This window comes from Pelophylax lessonae (genome assembly GCF_965119305.1).
Source record: "Pelophylax lessonae genome assembly, chromosome: 3".
Taxonomy (NCBI): domain Eukaryota; kingdom Metazoa; phylum Chordata; class Amphibia; order Anura; family Ranidae; genus Pelophylax; species Pelophylax lessonae.
In genome coordinates, this window is record NC_138770.1 from 306,658,463 (window position 1) to 306,682,220 (window position 23,758).

Here is a 23,758-nt window from a genome sequence, read left to right on the forward strand (position 1 = left end):
CACTAATAATTTTCACCACTGTATCATGCCACTGAAAAAAAAATGAAAAAAGTATATATATATATATATAAGGTTACAATATACAATACGAGAGTAATGCAGTATGCAATGACACCTTTTTATTGTACTAACCTAACACTTAAAAGACAACCTTTCAAGAGTTTTCCTTTTATCTTTAGGTATTGCTTCAGGTCTGAGAAAGAGAAAAACTCTTAAAAGCTTTTCTTTAAAGTTTAAAGCAATTTCAGCAAACAGTTTACGCCCCTAGTATTGGTGCCAGTTTACGCAGTAGTAACCCCTAGTAATGGTGCCAGTTTATGCAGTAATGGCCCCTAGTATTGGTGCCAGTTTACACATTTCATAACCCCTAGTATTGGTGCCAGTTTATGCAGTAATAAAACCTAGTATTAGTGCCAATTTACACAGTAATAAAGCCTAGTATTGGTGCCAGTTTATGCAGTATTAAAATCTAGAATTGGTGCCAGTTTATGCAGTAATAAAACCTAGTATTAGTGCCAGTTTACGCAGTAATAAAGCATAGTATTGATGTCAGTTTATGCAGTAATAAAGCCTAGTATTATTGCCAGTTTACACAGTAATAAAGCCTAGTATTCATGCCATGTTCTTAGCATGGAGGAGGTAGGGAAGAATAGTGGGATCTACCAACCACAGTGATGAAAGTGTTAAGGCCAGCCGTGACAGTGGCAGCAGTCTTAACACTTTTATCAACTTCATGGAAGATCTTTATGATTTCTCTGAGGGTCTCCTGATGCGTTACAGTACAGCGCACCTCTCCATCTGTGACTCCTTCGTTCTGCCCCACACCATGGCAAAACTAAGGGGGAAGGCTACTACAGCACACCTCTCCATCTGGGACTCATGCCCCTACAGCAGGGGTGCCCAAACTTTTGAGTATTGAGGGCCACTTTAGCGACTTGGTAACTGATCGTGGGCCACAATAAGTGAAGCGGGCAGATGACAGGTCTGTGTCCACTCACCATATGCAGAGCAGACATGGACACAGCACACTCTACTCTATGGGCCTTCCGATCTGATCCGCCTAAGAAGGGGATGAATCCCCTTCTGTTTTTTTAGGTTGATCGGATTGGAGATATGCAGGAATAAATGGACACAAGTACGTTTACATCTGCCACTCTTTAGAGGTGAATGGAGGGTCAGATTGGGTTCACCTGAAAAACAGACAGGTGGACCCAATCGGACTGATGGTGTGAAAGGAGCCTAAGGCTGCTTTCACATGGATGCACTGCGGTTTACCTACACCTCAACTGATCTGAATGTTCACTTCTTCTTCAGGATTCCTGCAGGTATAGCTGGCTGCTGCTGTCCCTCAGGTGGGTATGACTGGTGGCTGCTGCTGCTGGCTGTCCTCCAGGGCTGGTACTGCTGGTGGGTACTGCTGGCAGTTGCTGCTGGCTGGTATTGCTGGCTGGTACTGCTGGCATGTATTGCTGGCAGGTACTGCTGGTGGGTTTTGCTGGTTTGTACTTCTGGTGGGTACTGCTGGTTTGAACTGCTGGCTGGCACTACTGGTGGGTACTGTTGGGTACTACTGGCGGGTACTGCTGGTGGGTACTTCTGGCAGGTACTGCTGGCTGGCACTGCTGGTGGGTACTCCTGGCTGGTACTACTGGTGGGTACTGCTGGCTGGTACTGCTAGCTGGTACTGCTGGCAGGTACTGCTGGTGGGTCCTGCTGGCTTTTAATTCTGGTGGGTACTGCTGGCTGTTACTGCTGATTGGGACTGCTGGTAGATACTGCTGGCTGGTACTTCTGGCTGCTACTCCTGGTGGGTACTGCTGGCTGGGACTGCTGGCTCCTCTGAGACACCAACAGAGTGTGGCAGGAGCGGCACTGGAGGAAGCATGTGGCTGCAGTAGAGAGCAGAGTCAATGCTTCCTGTATCACTCCTGTACATTTGATATCACTCCGCCTGTGACAAGAACCAGAACTATACAGGAACCATTGGCTCTGCTTCCTCTAGTGCCCATTCTGTTCGCCACAGTAATGCTTGAGGATGGTGGGTCGGGATCCCACAATCCAGGTTTACCAACCCGCCATCCCAGAGGAGGACGTTGGATCCTGTTGGGGGGGGGCGCAGTATAATGTTGCGAGGGCCATGACCCCCATCTGCCCCCCCAGTGACATCACTGAGGCAGGTGGGCCTGGGAATGACCAAGTTGTAAATTTGAGGAAGCAACTTATAATAAAAAATTACACCTGAATGGGGGAAATCCTTTTCTAGATAATAAAATAAGAGAAGAAAAATCATTAGGAGCATTCAGAGGCTCCTAATTTAGGCTAGAAATAGCAAAATAGTGATTTACCAGTTAAGCACTGCAACTGTATAAATGCTGTTTGCTCCTGTACATTATAATGAATCAGGTAAACTCTGCTTGTCTCTGTTGTCCATGCAAACCAATGAACCTTTTCTTTCATTCTTTTTTTTAATTCCCTAGAAGCATGAAAGGGAACAAAAGAATGGTGGCTAACCAATGTTTCAGTTGTGAAATTAAATTCTGTTCTATAGACATAACCCCCCCCCCCCACCCCCATTGATGTAATCTTTAGTAGATGCTGTAGTTTGTTGATTGCCATTCAAAGCTTGACTGATGTTTTTTTTGTGTTGAAGATGTTGATGAATGTGCCTCGCCAGAGTACTGTAAAGGTGCTGGAAGAAGTTGTATAAACACAGAAGGCAGCTATAATTGCAGTTGTCAGCAAGGTTACCAATCAGTCAATGAGAGCTGCGCAGGTATGTATAATTTACTAACTAACTCACAGATCCTTCTCTCTGGTAGGCAGAAAGCAATATAGATTTGCCTGCTGCTCCTCTGATCGGCAGACAGAGCCAAAAACTATACTCTCTCACTCGCACCTACCTTAGAGGGTGCCACACAAATCATTTTCTTTGTATTCTTTTTTTTTTTCATGTTTTCAAAATACTTTTTGGGGGCCAGGGAATGGTGTCAGTAGGGCAGTGCACTGTGTCAGTAGAGCAATGCACAGTGTCAGAAGAGAAGGACGGGGGGGGCCAAGGGAGGACACAGAGGGGACAGAAAAAGACACAGGGGGACAGTTGGGGGCGATTGGTGCAATGGAGGGGGGCAGTTACAGCAGGGCATTTGTTAGAAATCTTGGGGTCCCCTGCAGCCTATCTGATGGGGCCCCCAACCCTACCCTTGACCCTGAAAAAAGGGAGCGCTGGTGCTCAGTCAGGGGAGATTGGGGTCCTGATTCTTAGTGGGGAGAGATTAGGGGTCCTGATGCATAGTGAGGATAGAAGGGGGTCCGTGGTGCATAGTGGGGAGAGATGAGGGTCCTGGTGCATAGTGGGGGGAAATGGGGGGATCCTGGTGCTTAGTGGAGAGAGTTGGGGGCTCTGGTGCTTAGTGCGTAGAGATGGAGGGGTATTGGTGCCCAGTGGGGGGTCCTGGTGCTAAGTGTGGGGGGGGGGTCCTGATACTTAGTAGGGAGAGATGGGGTCTTGCTGCTTAGAGGGGGGAGGCGATTGAGGGAGTTCTGGTGCTTAGTAGGAGGAGTTGATGAGTCCTGGTGCTTAGTGGGGAGAGATGGGGGGTCCTGGTGCTTAGTGGGGAGAGATAGAGTGGGGGCCTTGGTGCTTAGTGGGAGAGATAGGGAGTTCTGGTGCTTATTAGGGAGAGTCGGGGGTCCTAGTGCTTAGTAGGGAAGATGGGGGGTCTTGGTGCTTAGTGGTGGCAGAATGGGGGGCACTGTCAGTCAGTGGGGGAGGTGCACTTGTGCTCCTTACCTGGCTGCTTTATCCATATGGAATCCTGGTTAGAAGGACCATCATCCTCTCGCTTTTCTTCTCGGCTGATTTTTCTAGTGTGAAAGGATGCCAGTGCAGTGATAGTTTAGATGTTCTCACAAAAAGCTAAAAGCAAAAGAAAACTTCAGGCTCTGACTGATGACCCATCTATTGCAGAGCTTAGCAGAGGAGGCCAGTGGTGGAAGTCTTCCTTTGCTGCCACTTTTTGTTTACTTGGCTGAGCTGTCACTGCACTGGTTTCCCCATCATCTCTCAAGGCGTGCTGGCCTGGCCACAGCAGCAGTGATATCACTATTACTTGTCAGCAGCAGCGGCACCCCACCCCCCCCTTCCTTCAATGCAGCGCCTGGGGCCCTCTGGATGAAAAGATGGGCCCCCACCGCTGCACCAATCATTCCTGACAGCCCCGGATGTATCATCCATGCGTGCAGGGTGGATCAGTGCACAGTGGGCCCCCCACCCTCGGGGCCCATATGTAGTGAACACCCTGCACACATGGATGATATGCCACTGGTAAGAATGCAAATGCATTGGTACTAGCTGTAAGTAGAAACTGTTAAATCTGCATGTCTGGAAAAGGTTGGACTAAATTTTGAAGGATACAAAGATCATTCTGTGAGAGCAGTTTATTAGCTAAATAACAAAGTTAAAATTGTTATATAAATGTGCTTGCTGTAAACATTGATACTTAAATACTGAGACGTAGGTGATCCCTGAAAACTCACCTCTTCAGGGAAGCATATAACGCCTCCAACTAATCGTTTATTACTTCACCTCCTCCCTCACAGTTATAACCTTTTGAACCACTTGCCCCACCCTCTTAGATTGTAAGCTCTCATGAGCTGGGCCCTCTTAACCCTCTTTATTTTATTGTATTGTAACTGTACTGTCTCCCTTTTATATTGTAAAGTGCTGCGTAAACTGTTGGCGCTATATATATCCTATATAATAAAAATAATAATCTGATAAACATACTGTTACAGTATGCTGCATATTAAATTATAAAATATGTAATGTTTTTGGCAGATATTGATGAATGTCTTTCTTCTGCACTAAACAACTGTTCTGAGCATGCCATCTGCACCAATGTGGCTGGATCTTTCTTGTGTGAATGCATGGCAAACTACACAGGGAATGGTGTTATCTGCACAGGTAAGTTACCACAATAGTATTTGTTTCAGATAATGTAAGCATAGATAATTAAGCAGGTAAAAAAATGGAGAAACGTCTGTCCAGAATTTTCTGTCTAGATCCAAAGTTCTGTTGGTTATTGGATGGTGACTACCTTGAATCTGTGCTGATATTTGGGATACTTTTTATGATTTATGATAGTCACATATTTTCATGGTTAAAGTAATTGTAAATTCTCATTTTTTTATTTATTTTTTAATAACAAACATATTATATTATAAAACAGTTGGTTTTGCACAGAGTGTCTCACATCCTCCTCTTCTCGGGTCCCTCTTTGGCTCTCCTGGCCCCTTCCTCCTGTTGAGTGCCCCCACAGCAAGCAGCTTGCTTTGGGGCACCCGAGCTGGGTCACAGCTAGCTGTGTCCATTCAGGAACGGGTCTGTGACCCGGGCCCCGCCCCCTCTCTCACCTGATTAGCTGATTGGATTTGATTGACAGCAGCTGGAGCCAATCGCTCCGCATTGCTGTCTCAGTCAATGAGGAGGGGGCAGCTGAGACACTCCTTCAACATCACAGGATAAAGATGGGCTCAGGTAAGTATTTGGGGACTGAGGGGGGCTGCTGTACACAGAAGGTTTTTTTTTTTTTTTTTCCTCTTAATGCCTTGAATGCATTAAGATATAAAAACCTTCTGCATTTACTATCCCTTTAGGCCAGGGTTGTGTGATATATTTACATTATGCAAGGTGCTGTGCATTGGGTAATCTGATTTATCTCTATTTTTAACACACAAAATTAGCCACAGGAGTTGTTCACTTTACATGTGGAAAGTTGATAACTTTAAGGAAACTTTACATTTCCTTTATGAAATAATATAGTGATATAATTATGTGCAATATTAGCTTAATTATCTCATCAGATGTAATAGTACTGGGCCCCTTGTAAGTTGGAAAAAGTCATTTCAGCAATACACCTAATATTTGTAACCACTTAAACTATAAATAGTATGCATTAATAAATATTTAATAAATATGCTGCAAGACTAATAATACAAAGTATAGTAATTCACCAAAGGGAGTACACCCCTCACATTTTTGAGTGTTCTGAGTGGAACGTGTCCTGCTAAACCACTGTATGGTCTTGGCCACCGTGCTGCAGCTCAGTTTCAGGGTCTTGGCAATCTTTTTATAGCCTAGGCCATCTTTATGTAGAGCAACAATTATTTTTTGCCATGACGTGCCATGTTCAACATCCAGTGACCAGTATGAGAGAGTGAGAGGAATAACACTAACTTTAACACATCTGCTCCCCATTCACACCTGAGACCTTGTAACACTAACGAGTCACATGACACCGGGGAGGGAAAATGGCTAATTGGGCCCAATTTGGATATTTTCACTTAGGGATGCACTCACTTTTGTTGCCAGCGGTTTAGACAATAATGGCTGTGTAAAAAGGAATAGGGGTGATGGCGCTGCCTATATGATTTAGATATAATAGAAATATAATAAACTGTGATACAAAGTGCTTTAACCACTTGCCTACAGTGCACTTTCACCCCCTTCCTGCCCAGACCGATTTTCAGCTTTCAGCGCTCTCACACTTTGACTGAGAATTACTCAGTCATGCAACACTGTACCCATACAAAAATTGTGTCCTTTTTTTCACACAAATAGAGCTTTCTTTTGATGGTATTTGATCAATACTGGGTTTTTTATTTTTTGTGCTATAAATAAAAAAAGACTGAAAATATCGTGAAAAAACGCATTTTTCTTTGTTTCTGTCATAAAATTTTGCAAATTAGTAATTTTTCTTCACACATTTTGGCCAAAATTTATACTGCTACTTATCTTTGGTAAAAAAACCCCAAATAAGTGTATATTATTTGGTCTTTGTGAAAGTTATAGAGTCCACAAGCTATGGTGCGAATCATTGAAAATTGATCACACTTGATCACACCTGATGTACTGAAGGCCTATCTCATTTCTTGAGACACTAAAAGGTCAGGAAAGTACAAATACCCCCCAAATGACCCCTTTTTGGAAAGTAGACATTCCAAGGCATTTAATAAGGGGCATGATGAGTTTTTTGAAGTTGTAATTTTTTCCCACAATGCTTTGCAAAGTGAAGATTTATTTTTTTTTATTTTTATTTTTTTACAAATTGCCGTATTAACAGGTTATTTCTCTCACACAGCACATGTATACTTGCAACTACACCCCAAAACACATTCTACTACTCCTCCTGAGTATGGCGATACCACATGTGTGAGACTTTTTCACAGCCTGGCCACATACAGAGGCCTAACATCCAAGTAGCAGCGTCCGGCATTCTAGGAGCACAAATTACACATATAATTTCCTGACAACCTATCACACTTTTGAAGGTCCTGGAGCACCAGGACAATGGAAACCCCCATAAAATGACCCAATTTTGGAAAGCAAACAGCCCAACGTATAATTTTTGAGGCATAATGAGTCTTTTGAATATGTCATTTTTTTCCACAAGTTTTTGGAAAATGTGGAAAGAAAATGAAAACACATTTTTTTTACACAAAGCTGTCCATTTATGCAATATTTCTAACACATTGCATGTACATAGCAAAACTTGCACCCCAAAATACATTCTGCTATTCCTCCTGAGTATGGCGATACCACATGTGTAACACTTTTTCACAGCCTGGCCACATACATAGGCCTCACATCCAAGTAGCGCTTTACACAAAGTTGTCCATTTATCCACTTTAAGACTGGGCCTATTTTTGACACTTGGTGTTTACAAGCTAAAATCATTTTTTTTGCTAGAAAACTACTTTTAACCCCCAAACATTATATATTTTTTTTTAGCAGAGACCCTAGAGAATAAAATGGAGATCGTTGCAATATTTTTTATCACACCATATTTGCGCAGCAGTCTTCCAAATGCGATTTTTTTGAAAAAAATTCACTTTTTTGAACTAAAAAATAAGAAAACAGTAAATTTAGCCCAATTTTTTTCCATACTGTGAAAGATAATGTTACGCCGAGTAATTAGATACCCAACATGTCATGCTTCAAAATTGCGCATGCTCACAGAATGGTGCCAAACATTGGTACTTAAAAATCCCCATAGGCAACATTTTAAAAATTTCTGCAGGTTACTAGCTTAGAGTTACAGAGGAGGTCTAGGGCTCAAATTATTGCACTCGCTCTAACGATCGCGGCGATACCTCACATGTATGGTTTGAACACCGCTTACATATGTGGGCGGGACTTGCGTATGCGTTTGCTTCTGCGTGCGAGCTAACGGGGACAGGGCGCTTTAATTTTTTTTTTTTTTTCCTATTTATTTTATTTATTATTTTTTTATTTTTACACAGTTTAAAAAAAAAAATGTTTTGATCATTTTTATTCCTATTACAAGGAATGTAAACATCCCTTGTAATAGAAATAGGCATGACAGGTCCTCTTTATTGTGAGATCTGGGGTCAAAAAGACCTCACACCTCACAACTACACTAAAAAAGAAAAAAAAAAAAAAAAATTGTTGAAAGAGGAAAAAAAAAAAGCAAAAAAAAAAAAGCGGCCCTTTAAACCGGTTGCTAGGCAACGTCTTTTGACGTAGCTCCGGTCCTCCAAGACCATAGAGTTGAATGAGGGCCATTTTACCCTCACTCGACTTCCTGTCTCTGAGGATCCGGGACCGGATAGTTTTCCCCGCTGCCGGCGGGTCCGGTAAGCTGGGAAAACATCTGGGACGTGGCAGGAGGGGGGGGGGGGCACCTCTTCCCCTGCACCGTAAGGGTAATTCTGCGGCGAATCCGCCACTGGGACCACCCTTATCTGAAAGCCGACCGCCCGCCGTTTCAAAAAATACCGGGGTTATGGGGGCTATCTGCTGCCATAACCCCAGTATTTAGCTTTTAATGGCCGACGCATATAGTCGTTAGGCAGTCAGTAAGTGATTGCATGTATATGGCAAACAGGTGACGATGACTGACGGGGTGACAGGTGACGATGACTGATGGGGTGACAGGTGACGATGACTGATGGGGTGACAGGTGACAATGACTGATGGGGTGACAGGTGACGATGACTGATGGGGTGACAGGTGACGATGATTGATGAGGTGACAGGTGATGATGATTGATGAGGTGAAAGGTGACGATGATTGATGGGGTGACAGGTGACGATGATTGATGGGGTGACAGATGACAATCACTGACGGGGTGACATGTGACGATGATTGATGGGGTGACAAGTGACGATCACTGATGGGGTGTCAAGTGACGATGACTGATGGGGTGACAGGTGACGATGACTGATGGTGTGACAGGTGACGGTGATTGATGGGGTGACAGGTGACGGGCGATGGTCACTGATGGGTGACAGGTGACGGGCGATGGTGCACGGTGGCACTGATGGCAGTCTCTGGTGACCGGTGAACTTTAGGCTATGTTCACATGTGAGTGTAGCGATCATGGGCAGAATCACTGCGATTCTGCCCGTGATCCAGAAATCATTGCAAATCGCTGGACTCCTGTGCGTTGCCCGTGATTTGCAATAGCACCCCAAACGCTGTGCGATGTTGCCACCATTTCCGCCTGCCGAATCGCGGTAACATCGCGCAAACAACGCATGGCGCTCCAAAGAAACTCTTGTACCTTTTTTGGGCATCATGCGATGTTTGCGTGATGTTACCGCGATTCGGCAGGCGGAAATGGCGGCAACATCGCACAGCGTTTGGGGTGCTATTGCAAATCAGGGGCAACGCACAGGCGTCCCGCGATTTGCAATGATTTCCGGATCGCGGGCAGAATCGCAGTGATTCTGCCTGCGATCGCTACGCTCACATGTGAACGTTATGGGTGTCAATTTCTGGGCACTGATGAGGTGACTGTTGGGTGACAGGTGACATTGGGGGGGGGGCTGAGGACTGTGTGTGGGGACCTTTATTAGTGTGATTTTTACTTTTACAGGTACACAGAGCAGTAACTCAATGTTTCTAGCTCTGCTCCCCTCATACTGGAAGCTGTATGAGGAGAGAAGAGCTAGTAACACTGAGTTACTGCTCTTTGTTTACATTTTGTGATCGGCTGTGAATGGATTCACAGCCGATCACATAGTAAACAGTCACTGTCAGTGACTGTTTACTACCGCCGGTGACAGCTGTGTTCCTGCGGAACACAGTGCCACTGACATGACCGCGCTGCGCGCTCCCGATCGCGCATGCGCGGTCATCTTGTGGGCGCCTTCATTGTGATCGGCTGTGTCATTGGAACACAGCCGATCACGTGGGAAACAGCCACGCCCATTGGCTGTTTCCCCCCTGCCGGTGACGGGGGGTGTCCCGGGGACACCCCGACACCGGCAGTGCAGGGCGGCGCGCACGCGATCGCGCGCCTGCCCTGCTTAAAGTGCCGCCGTCATATGACGGCGGCCCAGGATAATGGTCGCACCGCTCCGCCGTCATATGACGGCGGGCGGGCGGCAAGCGGTTAAGCTAAAAACAATAATGTGTAATATTCAAACAGTAATATATTCCGTAAAAACTTCAATTAAGTGCAAGTGCAAGGTATAAAGGTGCCTGCAAAAAGATTGGAAAGTGACTGGTGCAATAATTATATGAGCAATAAATAATATTTAACATGCAATATTAATGTGCTAAAAAATATGGTGCTATATAAAGTGAGCTGTTCCACTCATACCACGTGTTGATATGGGGAATAAAAAAGTGCCAACAGAGCCAAATAGAAAAAAGTTATTTTTTAAAATACAGCTTGCAATGTCTAATAAGGAAAGATCCAGTAGAAAAGTCTATATCATGTGCGGTGACTTCAAAAAGCAATAAAAGTGACAGCACTCGGAACAAACCGACACTCAGGTGAAGCTGTCAGCGTGTCAAGTCATTTCCGGTAAACCTACACGGGAACGAGGCTTGGATCGCAAGCGCTCGGACAATACAGTTACGCTCGTTTTTTTCCTGTTCAATGTGAGTACCTTTTCATTTTTGCTCAATAAAGCATATTGCGGAATTACGCTATGTCCATCATTTATTTTCTGGTTTAAATATCGGGAGTGGAGCTGAGTGGATCCCTCGGAACACACCTAGGCAGGAAGGCACACAGGGGACCATCCTAGGGTACATCCACACCAGGACCAGCCTGATCCTCGGCACACGCCCTCCATCCAGGGATAGGAGGATACCGCTAGGCTGCCAGACCCATAAAAAACACCCGCTCTATACCCCTGTGTGGGGTGGGTGTCTCTGGTAAGTGTGCAATTTTACCAAAGGAATCCCAGCACCTTACCACCCACCACGGGGTCACCTTTTCACCTGAGTGTCGGTTTGTTCCGAGTGCTGTCACTTTTATTGCTTTTTGAAGTCACCGCACATGATATAGACTTTTCTACTGGATCTTTCCTTATTAGACATTGCAAGCTGTATTTTAAAAAATAACTTTTTTCTATTTGGCTCTGTTGGCACTTTTTTATTCCCCATATCAACACGTGGTATGAGTGGAACAGCTCACTTTATATAGCACCATATTTTTTAGCACATTAATATTGCATGTTAAATATTATTTATTGCTCATATAATTATTGCACCAGTCACTTTCCAATCTTTTTGCAGGCACCTTTATACCTTGCACTTGCACTTAATTGAAGTTTTTACGGAATATATTACTGTTTGAATATTACACATTATTGTTTTTAGCTTAAGGCACTTTGTATCACAGTTTATTATATTTCTATTATATCTAAATCATATAGGCAGCGCCATCACCCCTATTCCTTTTTATCCAGTGCATAGTCTCCGGACTATCATCCAGGGAGGCTGCAGCCTATTTTTAGATATACCGATATATATATATTTTATACATTTACTACATATTTTTTATCTATTTATTTATACACATTTTTTTCACTTATTTATTCACTTATCTATCCATTTAGTCCATAGCGCAGAAGTTTTTATTTTTCTAATAATGGCTGTGTGTTGAGTTATTTTGAGGGGACAGAAAATTGACACTATTATGCAAGCTCTACACTCACTACTTTACATTGTAGCAAAGTGTAATTTCTTCAGTGTCGTCACATGAAAAGATATAATAATATATTCACAAAAATGTGAGGGGTTTACTCACTTTTGTGAGATACTGTAGGTCATCTATGTAGATGGAGCAACATAATCCAATTCTTTCTAAACATCATCACTCTTCTTACAAATTCCTTTACCATAATTTATCACATAAATAAAGCAAATATGTTTCTTCTTCTGTTAATTAAGTAAGAAAAGCTATCTTCTTGTGCTTTTGTGTAGTCCTTACTATGCGTCCAAGGTTTATATGTTAATATACTTTTTTTTTACTATACAATATTTTTTTCTAATTTAGTTTTAGATGAATGCCTTCTAAACACAACACACTGTGAACATAACTGTACCAGCTTTCTTGGTGGACACATTTGCAGCTGCAAGGATGGCTACAAAGTGAATGCACTCAATAGCTCTAAATGCGATGGTAATTACTTTTGTGTTTTCACTTATCTCCATTGTCTGTTAGTATGAACTTTCATTCTGGAATGGGATGTTTGGAGTTGTTTTATATAAGTGTATACACTGTAAATTAGAAAACTGGTTGTTCCAAATCTCATTCTTGTTTACTAAACACCAAAAATCATAATAATGTAGAAAACATAATCTGTCTCCATACATACAAAAATATGTAAGTGTTTAATCTATTTAAAGTTCTCTATTATTTGTTTTATACATTTATATGTATGCCATTATACTATACAACTCTTTCTGGTGTACAGAGTGCTAATTAAAAGAGTCCAGGGTAGCTGGCAATGTAATAACTCTAACACAGATATACAGATTGATAACACAATACCCACTTTGATGGCAGTCAATGAATATGCTTTTATAATATGGTTTTGGAATATGGAAAGTGACCAGTCTTTGCTCCCCTCTAATAGTTATCTTTCTTATGTAATCTCCCTATAGTGGTCTCCTATATATGACTATACAGTATATGTTAATGTAGGTAAACAGAAGAGCCGTGTATGATATCTGTACACTGTGTCCATTTTTAGATATTGATGAATGCGCCAATTCTACTTCTCCATGTGCTGTGAACGCCAATTGCACTAACTTACCAGGAAACTACACCTGCCATTGTATGCCAGGATACGAAGGTGATGGCTATCTACAGTGTACTGGTAAGCCAAACGCCCGTGTCTGCTTTTTAAACAATAAATGTTGTTTGACAAAATAGATAAATTGAAAAATCACAACAATTAGCCACTTCTTTGGCACCTTCAATATGTTTTGTTTTTCTCCAGTGTAGAAACATATGGGTTAACATATGGGCTTCCATTTAATCCAGGTTTTATATATTTTCTTAGCCAAGACAGTATGGCACAGTTCATACTGGTATTAAAACTTACAGTAATTGCTAGTAAATTTTGTAGTAAATGGATAGGTTCTATGTATTTATTTATGACAGTACAGTTGTAAATTGGCTTATCTTAGGATATTACATATCATGGACACTTTCGGTGTAAGTGCAATTGTCCACTTGCTACACAAAATCCCTAATACATTTATAATGAATGAATTTGTTTGTGTTAAAAAGGTTTTTCCAAATTTATTCTTTCCATTTAGAAATGCGGAGTTTTTCTTTCTTACTGCACACCCATTTGGGAACTTAGTACAGTATTTCTAATACAAAACAAGTTGAATGAAAGTGGAATTTAGATTAAAGTAGTACTTCATTTTTGTGATAAAAGCACTATGCTGCAGGTTAACCATATATACAGCAAGAACTGTATCAGGCATTGATAGAGACCTTTAACTGCTTCTGTTTTGTAAAAAAAAACATGGACCCTGTACTAAATTAGAGTTTTCCTTCTAACTGTATGTCAATACAATCTATGTTTGGGCATTTATGCTTATTACTAAAAGGTGTATAGTTTTTTTTTATAATCTTTGTATTCAGCGTCCTAAGAAACTTAGGCACATCATGACAATTTTATTTTTATTTTTATAGCCATAAATATGACAACTGAAGCTCCAACTACTCTTCATCCTAACAATACAGCAACAATGGGATATACAGCTACACCCTCAGGAAATGAGTCCTCTGTTACCACCCTAGTTCCTGTCACTAATGCCAGCAGTGTCACACCTGGTGTAAATGAAACTATTCAGAGCCCGAGCCCAACATCACCTGTAAACCAGACCACAGTGACGACTCCAGTGCCTAGGACAAACCCAATTCTTGTCACATCTGATGTAAATGTAACAGGTCAGGGAACAAGTCCAGCAGGACCTACAAACCAGACTGGGATCACCACTGAAGCTCCAGTCACACATATAAGCACCCCTGTTGTCAATTCAACTGTTCAGAGCCAAAGTCCAACAATGCTACCAACAAATCAGACCACAGTTACCACCCCAGTACCTGAAGCACATACTACTTTAGTCACATCTAGTGTAAATGTAACAAGTCCAGCAGGACCTACAAACCAGACTGGGATCACCACTGAAGCTCCAGACACATATATAAGCACCCCTGCTGTCAATTCAACTGTTCAGAGCCAAAGTCCAACAATGCTACCAACAAACCAGACCACAGTTACCACCCCAGTACCTGAAGCACATACTACTTTAGTCACATCTAGTGTAAATGTAACAAGTCCAACAGGACCTACAAACCAGACTCGGATCACCACTAAAGCTCCAGACACAAATATAAGCACCCCTGATGTCAATTCAACTGTTCAGAGCCAAAGTACAACAGTGCTACCAACAAACCAGATCACAGTTACCACCCTAGTACCTGAAACAAGTACTACTTTAGTCACATCTAGTGTAAATGTAACAAGTCCATTGATTCCTACTACCCAGACAACACCCACCATTGCGGCACAAGTCACAAGCATAAGTGTTGCCACCACTAATACCAATTTACCTGTACAGACCCAAAGCACCACAATACTGCCAACAACACAGACCAAAGTAACCACTTCAGTACCTGAAACAAACACAACTTCAGTTACATCTGCTGTAAATGTAACAGTCCAGGGCACAACAGTACCTACAAACCAGACAACAACCAGCACTGCAACTGTTCAAACTCTAAGTTCCACCACACATATAAACCACACCACAGACACATCAGTTACACCAGTGTCTACTAACAGCACATCTGTGATCTCTACAACTGGATCAACAACAACAACAGCTACAACTATTACTGCTACCTCAACTCAAAAAACGTCATCTACTACTACAACTACAGCAAGTACAGCAGCCACAACTACTGTGCCTACCACAAGTGGGAGTTCAGCTGCAGGTAAAAGCAATGCTAACAGAAGATAAATGTCAATGAAGAGGCTATATATGTTTTGATGATGTATACTTTTTATGTCAACTGTACTATTTAAAGCTGAAATCTGGCCTTACGTTCAGTCTTGCACAGTTGTACAGGCTTCTGTCATGTACTGAAATGGCTTACTCTACAGGACTCTTTAGCATCATTTGGTCCTAACCTGCCCAGCCTAACTCTTGATGTCCCCTTTTATTCATTGTAATTCTGTTATTTTCAATTTTAGAGTCTCAGTAGTACCACATGTACAGTATGTATTACCTAGGGTGGTCTACATGCAAATGCAGTCTCCCTAGGAATTTCCACACCTCAAGATTGGCTTTCACTCACCAAGGCATTTTGATATTTGCATAACTTCTCCCAAGAGCCAGATCATAGCTTGCATCAAGGCTGAAGGCTGAAGACTCTTGAGAAGAGTACCAGGGCAGGGTGCTATGATGTTTTCATGCAGCTAGTAGGGATGAGCTTCAGATTTAGACTGAACTAGAATTCTGGTCTGTTTCATGTTTGGGGAACAGTGAACGTAAAGAGCTGTTCCTATACCTCCTGGGCCAAACTTTTAAGTTACATTTAGCAGTGGTATTGCTAGTGCTGCTTAATGTTATAGCTTCCCACTCAGACTGGTTTTTAGGAAACCAGTGGCCTGCTGACTTCCTAGCAACTTCATCTGGCCCATCCAGCTGTCATCTGGGGATTTACAGCTGACATGTGCATGTAAACAAAGAGGACGAGGTAGGGACTGACATTACTGATCAAATGTAGTCATGTCCATTAATACATGTCCCTCAGGGCAATGTCTGAACCCCCATGCCATTTTTTTGACAATCCCTTGCCTATAAATGTTAAAAATGGCTGGAACTGATATTAAACATCCAGCTCCCATTGTCCTCAATTTTGCTCAGAATTTCAGCACAGTTCGATGAACCTCCCATGAATTGAACCCAGGCATCTGGGTCATCCCTAGAATTTATGCACAGCCTTCTGTTGACCTATCCTGACAGCCATGATCTGCCTATGTTGCATAGAGAACCACAGATATCCAGTGTTGAAATTACTAGAATTAGGTATGTACTAAAAATATCATTAGCATGTTAATGAGGGGGTAAAGAGAGGAACCAGGGAAGGCAAAAAATAAGCGGAATCAATTTCAGCTTTAACATATAAAATATACAAATGAAGATATTGGCACTGTGAGATGTAAATCTGACTCTTTTATTACACATCTTTCATCACAGTTAACATACTTATGAAAAAAATTATGATTTTGCATTGTAACATCTTGTATTGTTACAGCTGTAGACCTTTTTGATTATGGAACAAGTGCTGGTGATATTGCCTATGTATCAAGAAGAACGGAGTTTACTTCTCCCTTGTTCCAGCCATTGATGGGATTCCCCTTCGGAAACCAAATAAGGAATTTCCTTTATGTGAGTTCTTATTGCTTAGTTTGATTATAATGTCAGTGTGTATATATTGCTTTAGAACCATAACAATTGTATTGGTTTACTTTCTACTTAGTACACAGACAATGGACAAATCATCTTTCCATCATCCAGAAATAATATCATCTCTTACCCAAATCCTCCAGTCAATGGATTCAGTACAGGTTGCACCCCTGCATCAATAGCTGTGTTTTGGAATGATGCTGATTTTTCCAAAAATGTGGGAACTACCTATTACAAAGTGAGTCTTACTAAATGTCATTAATGCTTTTATTCTTTGAATAGGATTCTCAAGCCTTCATTATATATACAATGTTCTAGAGCAATAGAAAATGTAAAAGGATGAGGATGTAGTGCAAGAGAGCTTGATAGTATTTATATAGTAACTCATACATATTTTTTAAATAACAGGAGTATGATTCAAGAAATAACACTGTAGTTCAAAGAGTTGAAGGCTTGATTAAGAACTATACAAAAACATCATACACTGCTCAGTGGACATTGAAGATTACCTGGGAGAATGCTTCTGCTTATCCAGCAACTGAAAATGATGTCAAGGTAAATTGCATACAATAAATCTTCACGCGTGGTATGCCTTTACTTCTAAAAGTGACATTCTGTCATATTGTACACTTATAGACTAGCACATACCAGGCTGTGCTGACCACGGATGGATTTGTCTCCTATGTGCTGATGCTATATAAAGGTGGTGGCATGAACTGGGATCTAACTACACGCTTCACAAAACCATTGATGGGCTATTGTAGGTAAGGTTTGATTGCTGCTACTTTGTATCTACAAATCATGTAGGTAAATGCTTCTGATTTAATAATACAGTCTGCTTAATTTCTAGAAATTACTTAAAGTTACATTATATGGATATTTGTAGTTCATTTTTTGAGTTATTATTGCAGTGTCAGGCCTAAACTAATTTATGAAATGGTTAAATTTTTTAATGCTTAAAAATGTAGTTGTTCTATTAAATACAGAAATTTGTAAAGATATATATAAAAAAACAAACATAATATTAATGTTCCTTTTCTTTTTCTAGTGGCAATGGGGATTCATTTTTCAGTAGCACCTTTATAAATAGCAATTCAGGTATGAACTATTAAAAATCTGTTTGTATACAAGTCATGGCCACCTTTCAAAATGTTTTTGTAGGTTTAAGTCTGGATAACCCTGCAATTTAATCTGGTTATATATTATTAATAAATGCCTTTTTTAATTGCCTGCACTGTAAATGGAAAATAAATGGGCAGCATTGCATGCAAATCAGGTTCTACTGCACTGCCCAGTGCTGCTATACAGTATATTTACCTAACAAGAGAAGCATGCTTACAAAATAGAAGATCACGGGATGCTGCTTCTTCATGGTTCAATCACAAGCTTTGCTTGGGTTAGTTATTTTGCTTATCTACATTGGAAAAAATTGAGGTCACTGGACCTGGCTGTTTCATTATCTTCAAAGCTAGCTAAATTGGTAATTTAGAAACATGCATTCCCGCTAACTTGCCTGTCACACAAAGGAAGTGAAGGTGTAGTGAATCATATGTGCAAGGCAAAAGTTCTGGTTTGTATCTCCGTACATGACATTGATATCTAAAGTAAATATAGTTTCACTTTCCTAACTGAACATTCTCTAATCTACTAGTAAATCAACCCCACCGTTTGATATATATGATGTATTTCAGATTGCTATAATTGAACAAAATATAGCTCCCTATACAACGAGTGATTTAAAAATAGAAATAGAAAAAAGAAAGTTGTGCTGCATAGTTTTTCTTTTTATAAAACATATTCATTACTTTTAGGCTGAAGCTTAGTTAACATAACTGAAAAAAATGCTAGGCACAGTTTTTTTTGGTATGCCTCTCGTTCCCCCAAACTGCATCTGTAAGATACCAAAGAGCAGAGTCTAGTGCCGGGATATTGGGAATCCATCATGCAACCCCATTGTGCATACTAGCATTTCTATATTCAGTTCCATAACAATCATTTTCTACCAGGAACTTACTTTCAGTAAATGTTCGTCTGTCCATTGGATCAATTCATTATCTACTAATGTAGTACCTATTTGTGATATTTATATTCATTACATGCCTGTTTTTAATTCAGTATAAGTGTTCTATCTCTATTTGCAGATTTACAAGGCCTCAAATTATATTTGCTGAACAGTACACGTCTGGATAACAATCGTATGAATTGTCTAAACTGGTACAACAATCAGCCGTTGCCATCTTCGTGGAATTCAGGCTTGCTCTCTTGTCCTTGCTTATATAGACAAGGGATCTCTGATTTCCGGTTCAGAACAACAAAAGCAGGTACAGAAAGTATACCAAATGTATTTTTAGTACCGAAGTTAAAAATTAAACTGGTTGTGATTATTATATTGGGCAACTTTAAACTTTCACTGGAATTATGATTCACATTCGTAAATGGAAATGCAGCATATATAAATTTTGGTTGAAAACATAGAGGAGTAAATGTTTATCTTACCTTTGCACATGGAATAATAATGGGACCCTAACCCTTAATAGTTATGATGACACCAGGAAGTAAGGAAGTATCCCTTTGGAGTAATTTAGATTTTTTTTTTTTTAAAAGCTACTTACCTTACCTTTTGCTTTTATTTCCCATCTTTTCTGTTCATCCTGCATCTATGTCCCTTCTTCTTTACATTCACATCTCTTTACTTTCTATTTCCCTTTCTATCCTTGATATATATATATATATATATAGGGGGTCCCTGGGTTACAAACAAGATAGGGACTGTAGGTTTGTTCTTAAGTTGAATTTGTTTGTAAGTCAAAGGAGGCCAAAAGAATAATTTTAAAGTTTTTGAATAGCAAATGGAAGGGTTAACATCTCTGTATATCATTTGTTTTGCTGTCTGTACCCCTGTTCAGAAGATTTCATCTCACTTTCTGTCCCTGTGACAACTGGATTTTAAAATTTTTGGGTTGTTGTGGAAACAAGGATTAGTGATAAAGCTTCAGTGGAGACACTATTTTCACATGAGAACTCTTACAGGAGTGAATTTCCCTTCCTAGGGGTAGATTTCTCCTCAATTCCTGTTGTCTCCCTCCGTTTGTAAGTAGGAGTCGTTTGTAAGTCAGATGTTTGTAACCCCTGGGCCACCTGTATATATATATATATATATATATATATATATATATCAATTTAGTGCCGGGGCAGGTCCCCTCAGTCTGCCTGTAAAGTCTGCCTTAGTCCATCTGTAGCGTGGATAGAACCTGCTGCAGCAAAACTGGCATTTATAAAGTAAAGGAAGGCCAAGGGGGGGGGGGATAAGTAAGCCCCTCCCTCCTGAACCATAGCAGGCCTCCAGCCCTCAAAATTGGGAGGCTTTGCCCCCCCACCCCAAAACACCTTGTCCCCATGATGATGGGGACAAGGGCCTCAACCCCACAACCCTTGGATGTGGTTGTGGGAGTCTGTGGGCAGGGGGCTTATCGTAATATGGAAGCATGCACCAGTCGGTGACATCACAAGAGGGGTGGTGCCACCAGGTGACGTTGCCAGGTGGCTCTGCCCCTTAACTATTTAAGAACCGGCAAGCCAGGCATTCAACAGTTTGCCTTAGTTGACGACAGAGCTGTTTCCCATACTGCTTGGATAAGGGTCTGGTATGGATTTGGGGGTGGGGGGCATGCCATTTTTTTTTTTTTTTTGGCAGGGGGTTTACCTTTAAATTCATACCAGACTCAAAGGGGGACCCTAAGGCCATTTTTTGCCGGCAATGTTTTTTTTTTTTAATACAACTGTCAGCGGTAAAAAAGCCCATTGACAGCTGATGACTCATCAGTTGTTAAGGACGCCGCAGCTGTCTTCCCAGCCTGCTCCTTATCAACCAGCCATTCACTTTGCCCAATCATGGCTTAGAATGCACTGTGCAGCATTCGGCGGGGTACACAACCACTGAACGCCCGGCTATTTGGGGTGTTCACCGAACAGGCAATGTTCACTTTGGATATTTGCTCTTTCCGAACCATTCGCCCAAATCTATAATGTAGGCACTATGATTACTTTTTGAGTATTTCTAATATTGTTTTCTTGTATTTGGGACTTCTAGGTGGGAGCAGCATAATCAGCTTGCTCCGCAGCACATCCCCCAATAGAAATAATGCTGGTATAAGGTGCTTGTACTACCGTAAGAATCAGTTCCTAGAAGGGTTCCAAGAAAGGGCTTGGATCTCTGCATCTTCAAAGTCTGGTAAGTGAAAATGCTGGGGTTCATTTACTAAAGTTAAAGCAAATGTTCTCTAAGCAAAGTAAAGCTGTAATTCCTCAAGTCATTTAAATATATGCCAGGAAAAATCCTTTTTTTTTTTTAATTCCCAAGGACCTGAGTGAGTATTTAAACTGAACAAAGCTTAGCTTTTCAACAAGGTAATGAAACACTCCTTTAGTATCTTAATTCCATAGACTCTATGGAGTCTATGCCAAACAACAGAAGAGTATTTATTTACAGATAATTAAAGAAAATAGTTATATTTTTATTGAGTACTCTTTTGAGGTATTACTTTAACCACTTGCCGACCAGCCGCCGCAGTTATACGGTGGCAGCCTGGCAGGTTCTTGCAAATCACTGTACCTGTACGGTGGTCTGCGGGAGCGATCCTGGGGATGCGAACACACCACTGGAGGCCCACACACACCAACTCCCCAGCGGGAAAGCTGATCCATGGGGCCAGCGGCAGTGATTGCCACAGTACACCCACGATCGCTCCCCGTGAAGAGAGAACAGCAGTCTGCTGTTGTTAACACAGCAGGGCGTTGTTCTCTCTGGTATCAATGCCAAACTCCTGTGTGCCTCCTATTTTGGAACACATGTCTCTGTATTGATTCCATTAACCCACCTCCCCACTGTTAGAAAACACCCCCTAGGCTAACTTTTAACCCTTTCATTTAACCCCTTCCCTGCCAGTTTCATTATTACAGTAACACGCATATTTTTAGCACTGATTACTGTAGTAGGGTCCCTGGTCCCACTAAAACTGTCAAAAATGTCATTTAGGGGTCCGATCTGTCTGGCGCAATGTTGCAGTCCCGCTAAAAATTGCAGATTGCCGCTATTACTAGTAAAAATAAATAAAAAAATAACTTTTGCGCAAACTAATAAAAATACTCTTATTGGGATTTTTTTATCATAAATATGTAGCAAAAATACAAATTGGCCTAAAATGATGAAAAAATTTGATTTTTAATTTTTTTTTTGGGAATGTTATATAGCAGAAAGTGAAAAATATTGTTTTTTTTTTTTTTCAGAATTGTCACGCATTCAGAATTTTGTTTATCGTGCAAATAATAAAAATCACACAGGTGATCATATACCACCAATAGAAAGCTCTTTTTGTGGGGAAAAAAGGAAATCAATTTTATTTGGGTACAGCCTCGCACAAAATTGTCAGTTAGAGTAACGAGGTGAAGCATTGCAAAAAATGGCCTAGTCATTAAGGGGGTAAAACCTTCTGGTCCAGAAGTGCTTAAAGTGTAACTCTAGGCAATGCCTTTTGGTAGACTTGGGAAGGGTTAGCAGTAGCACATCTTTCAGGGTTTTTATTGCTCTTTCAGGGATATTTCTCTTCAGATTATCACCAATAGAGCTGGGCCGAACACCCTCCTGTTCAGTTCACACCAAAACTCCCAAACAGAGAAAAAGTTCTGACCCGAGCCACGAACCATATAAACTACTTGACCTCCGGAAGTTTTCACCCCCTATTTGACCAAAACACTTTTTGCAATTTGTCACTGCACTTCTTTAACTGGTAATTGCGCAGTCATGCAACGCTGTACCTAATCTAAATATATAGGTCTTTTTCCCCCCACAAATAGAGCTTACATTTGGTGGTATTTGAGCACCACTGGTATATAAACAAAAAAAGACTGAAAATTTTGAAAAAAAATCATATTTTAAAATTTTTCTTATAAAAAAAATCCATTAAACTCAATTAATTTTTGCCATACATTTAGGCCAAAATGTATTCAGCTACATGTCTTTGGCAAAAAAAAATGTCAAAAAGCATATATTTATTGGTTTGCGCAAAGGTTATAGCATCTACAAACTATGGTGCAAACTTATTGGAATTTATGTAGCTTTTACTTTCTGACTGCCTATCTCATTCCTAAGGTGATAAAATGGCAGGGCAGTACAACCCCCCCCCCCCCCCAATTATCCTATTTTGGAAAGTAGACACCCCAAGGAATTTGCTGAGAGGCATTTTGAGCCCATTGAATATTTAATTTTTTTATTACAAGTGATTAAAAAAATGAAAAGAAAACAAAAACAAAGTTGCCATTAAAATGATATATTGCTCACACATGCCACGGGTATATGTGGAAATAAACCCCAAAATACATTCTGCTGCTTTTCCTGAGTATGGGGAAACCTCATGTGTGAGACTTTTTGGGAGCCTAGCTGGGTACGGGTGCTGAAGACCAATCACTGCCTTCAGGATTTCAAAGGGCGCAAATTGCTCATTTCACTTACTCACTACCTATCACGGTTTTGATTGCCCTGAAATGTCAAGATAGCACAAAACTCTCCCAAATGACCCCTTATTGGAAAGTAGACACCCAAAGCTATTTGCTAAGAAGCATATTTAGTCCATGGAATATGTTATATTTTGCCACAAATTTCAGATTTTTTTTTCTTTTTTACACAAAGTTGTCACTAAATGATATTTTGCTCAAACACGCCATGAGTATATGTGGAATTACACCCAAAAATACATTCTGCTGCTTCTCCTGAGTATTTGGATACCATATTTGTGAGACTTTTTGGGAGCCTAGCCACGTACGGGTGCCGAAAACCAATCACTACCTTAAGGATTTCAAAGGGCGTAAATTGTTCATTTTACTTCCTCACTGCCTATCACAGTTTTGGAGGCCCTGAAAGGTAGTACACATAGCTAAGGTACCCTCTTTGCTTAACAAATGCTTTAGGAAAGTGAACCATACTTACCTTATCCCTGACTTCTG

At 41.0% G+C, this 23,758-nt stretch overlaps 1 protein-coding gene across 1 annotated transcript in view; it reads left to right on the forward strand.

The window, feature by feature from the left end:
* The window catches only part of LOC309550509 (uncharacterized protein), a gene marked incomplete at its 5' end in the record, with an annotated part of 187,921 nt that overhangs the window by 99,299 nt on the left and 64,864 nt on the right, over nt 1-23,758 (forward strand). Inside the window, 12 exons of the mRNA XM_082250873.1 lie at nt 2,651-2,773; nt 4,838-4,963; nt 12,318-12,443; nt 13,018-13,143; nt 13,974-15,281; nt 16,608-16,741; nt 16,833-16,997; nt 17,168-17,314; nt 17,396-17,523; nt 17,808-17,857; nt 18,901-19,080; nt 20,850-20,990. Coding sequence (XP_082106999.1) covers nt 2,651-2,773; nt 4,838-4,963; nt 12,318-12,443; nt 13,018-13,143; nt 13,974-15,281; nt 16,608-16,741; nt 16,833-16,997; nt 17,168-17,314; nt 17,396-17,523; nt 17,808-17,857; nt 18,901-19,080; nt 20,850-20,990 — 2,754 coding nt within the window. The remainder of the gene's footprint in view (nt 1-2,650; nt 2,774-4,837; nt 4,964-12,317; nt 12,444-13,017; nt 13,144-13,973; nt 15,282-16,607; nt 16,742-16,832; nt 16,998-17,167; nt 17,315-17,395; nt 17,524-17,807; nt 17,858-18,900; nt 19,081-20,849; nt 20,991-23,758) is intronic.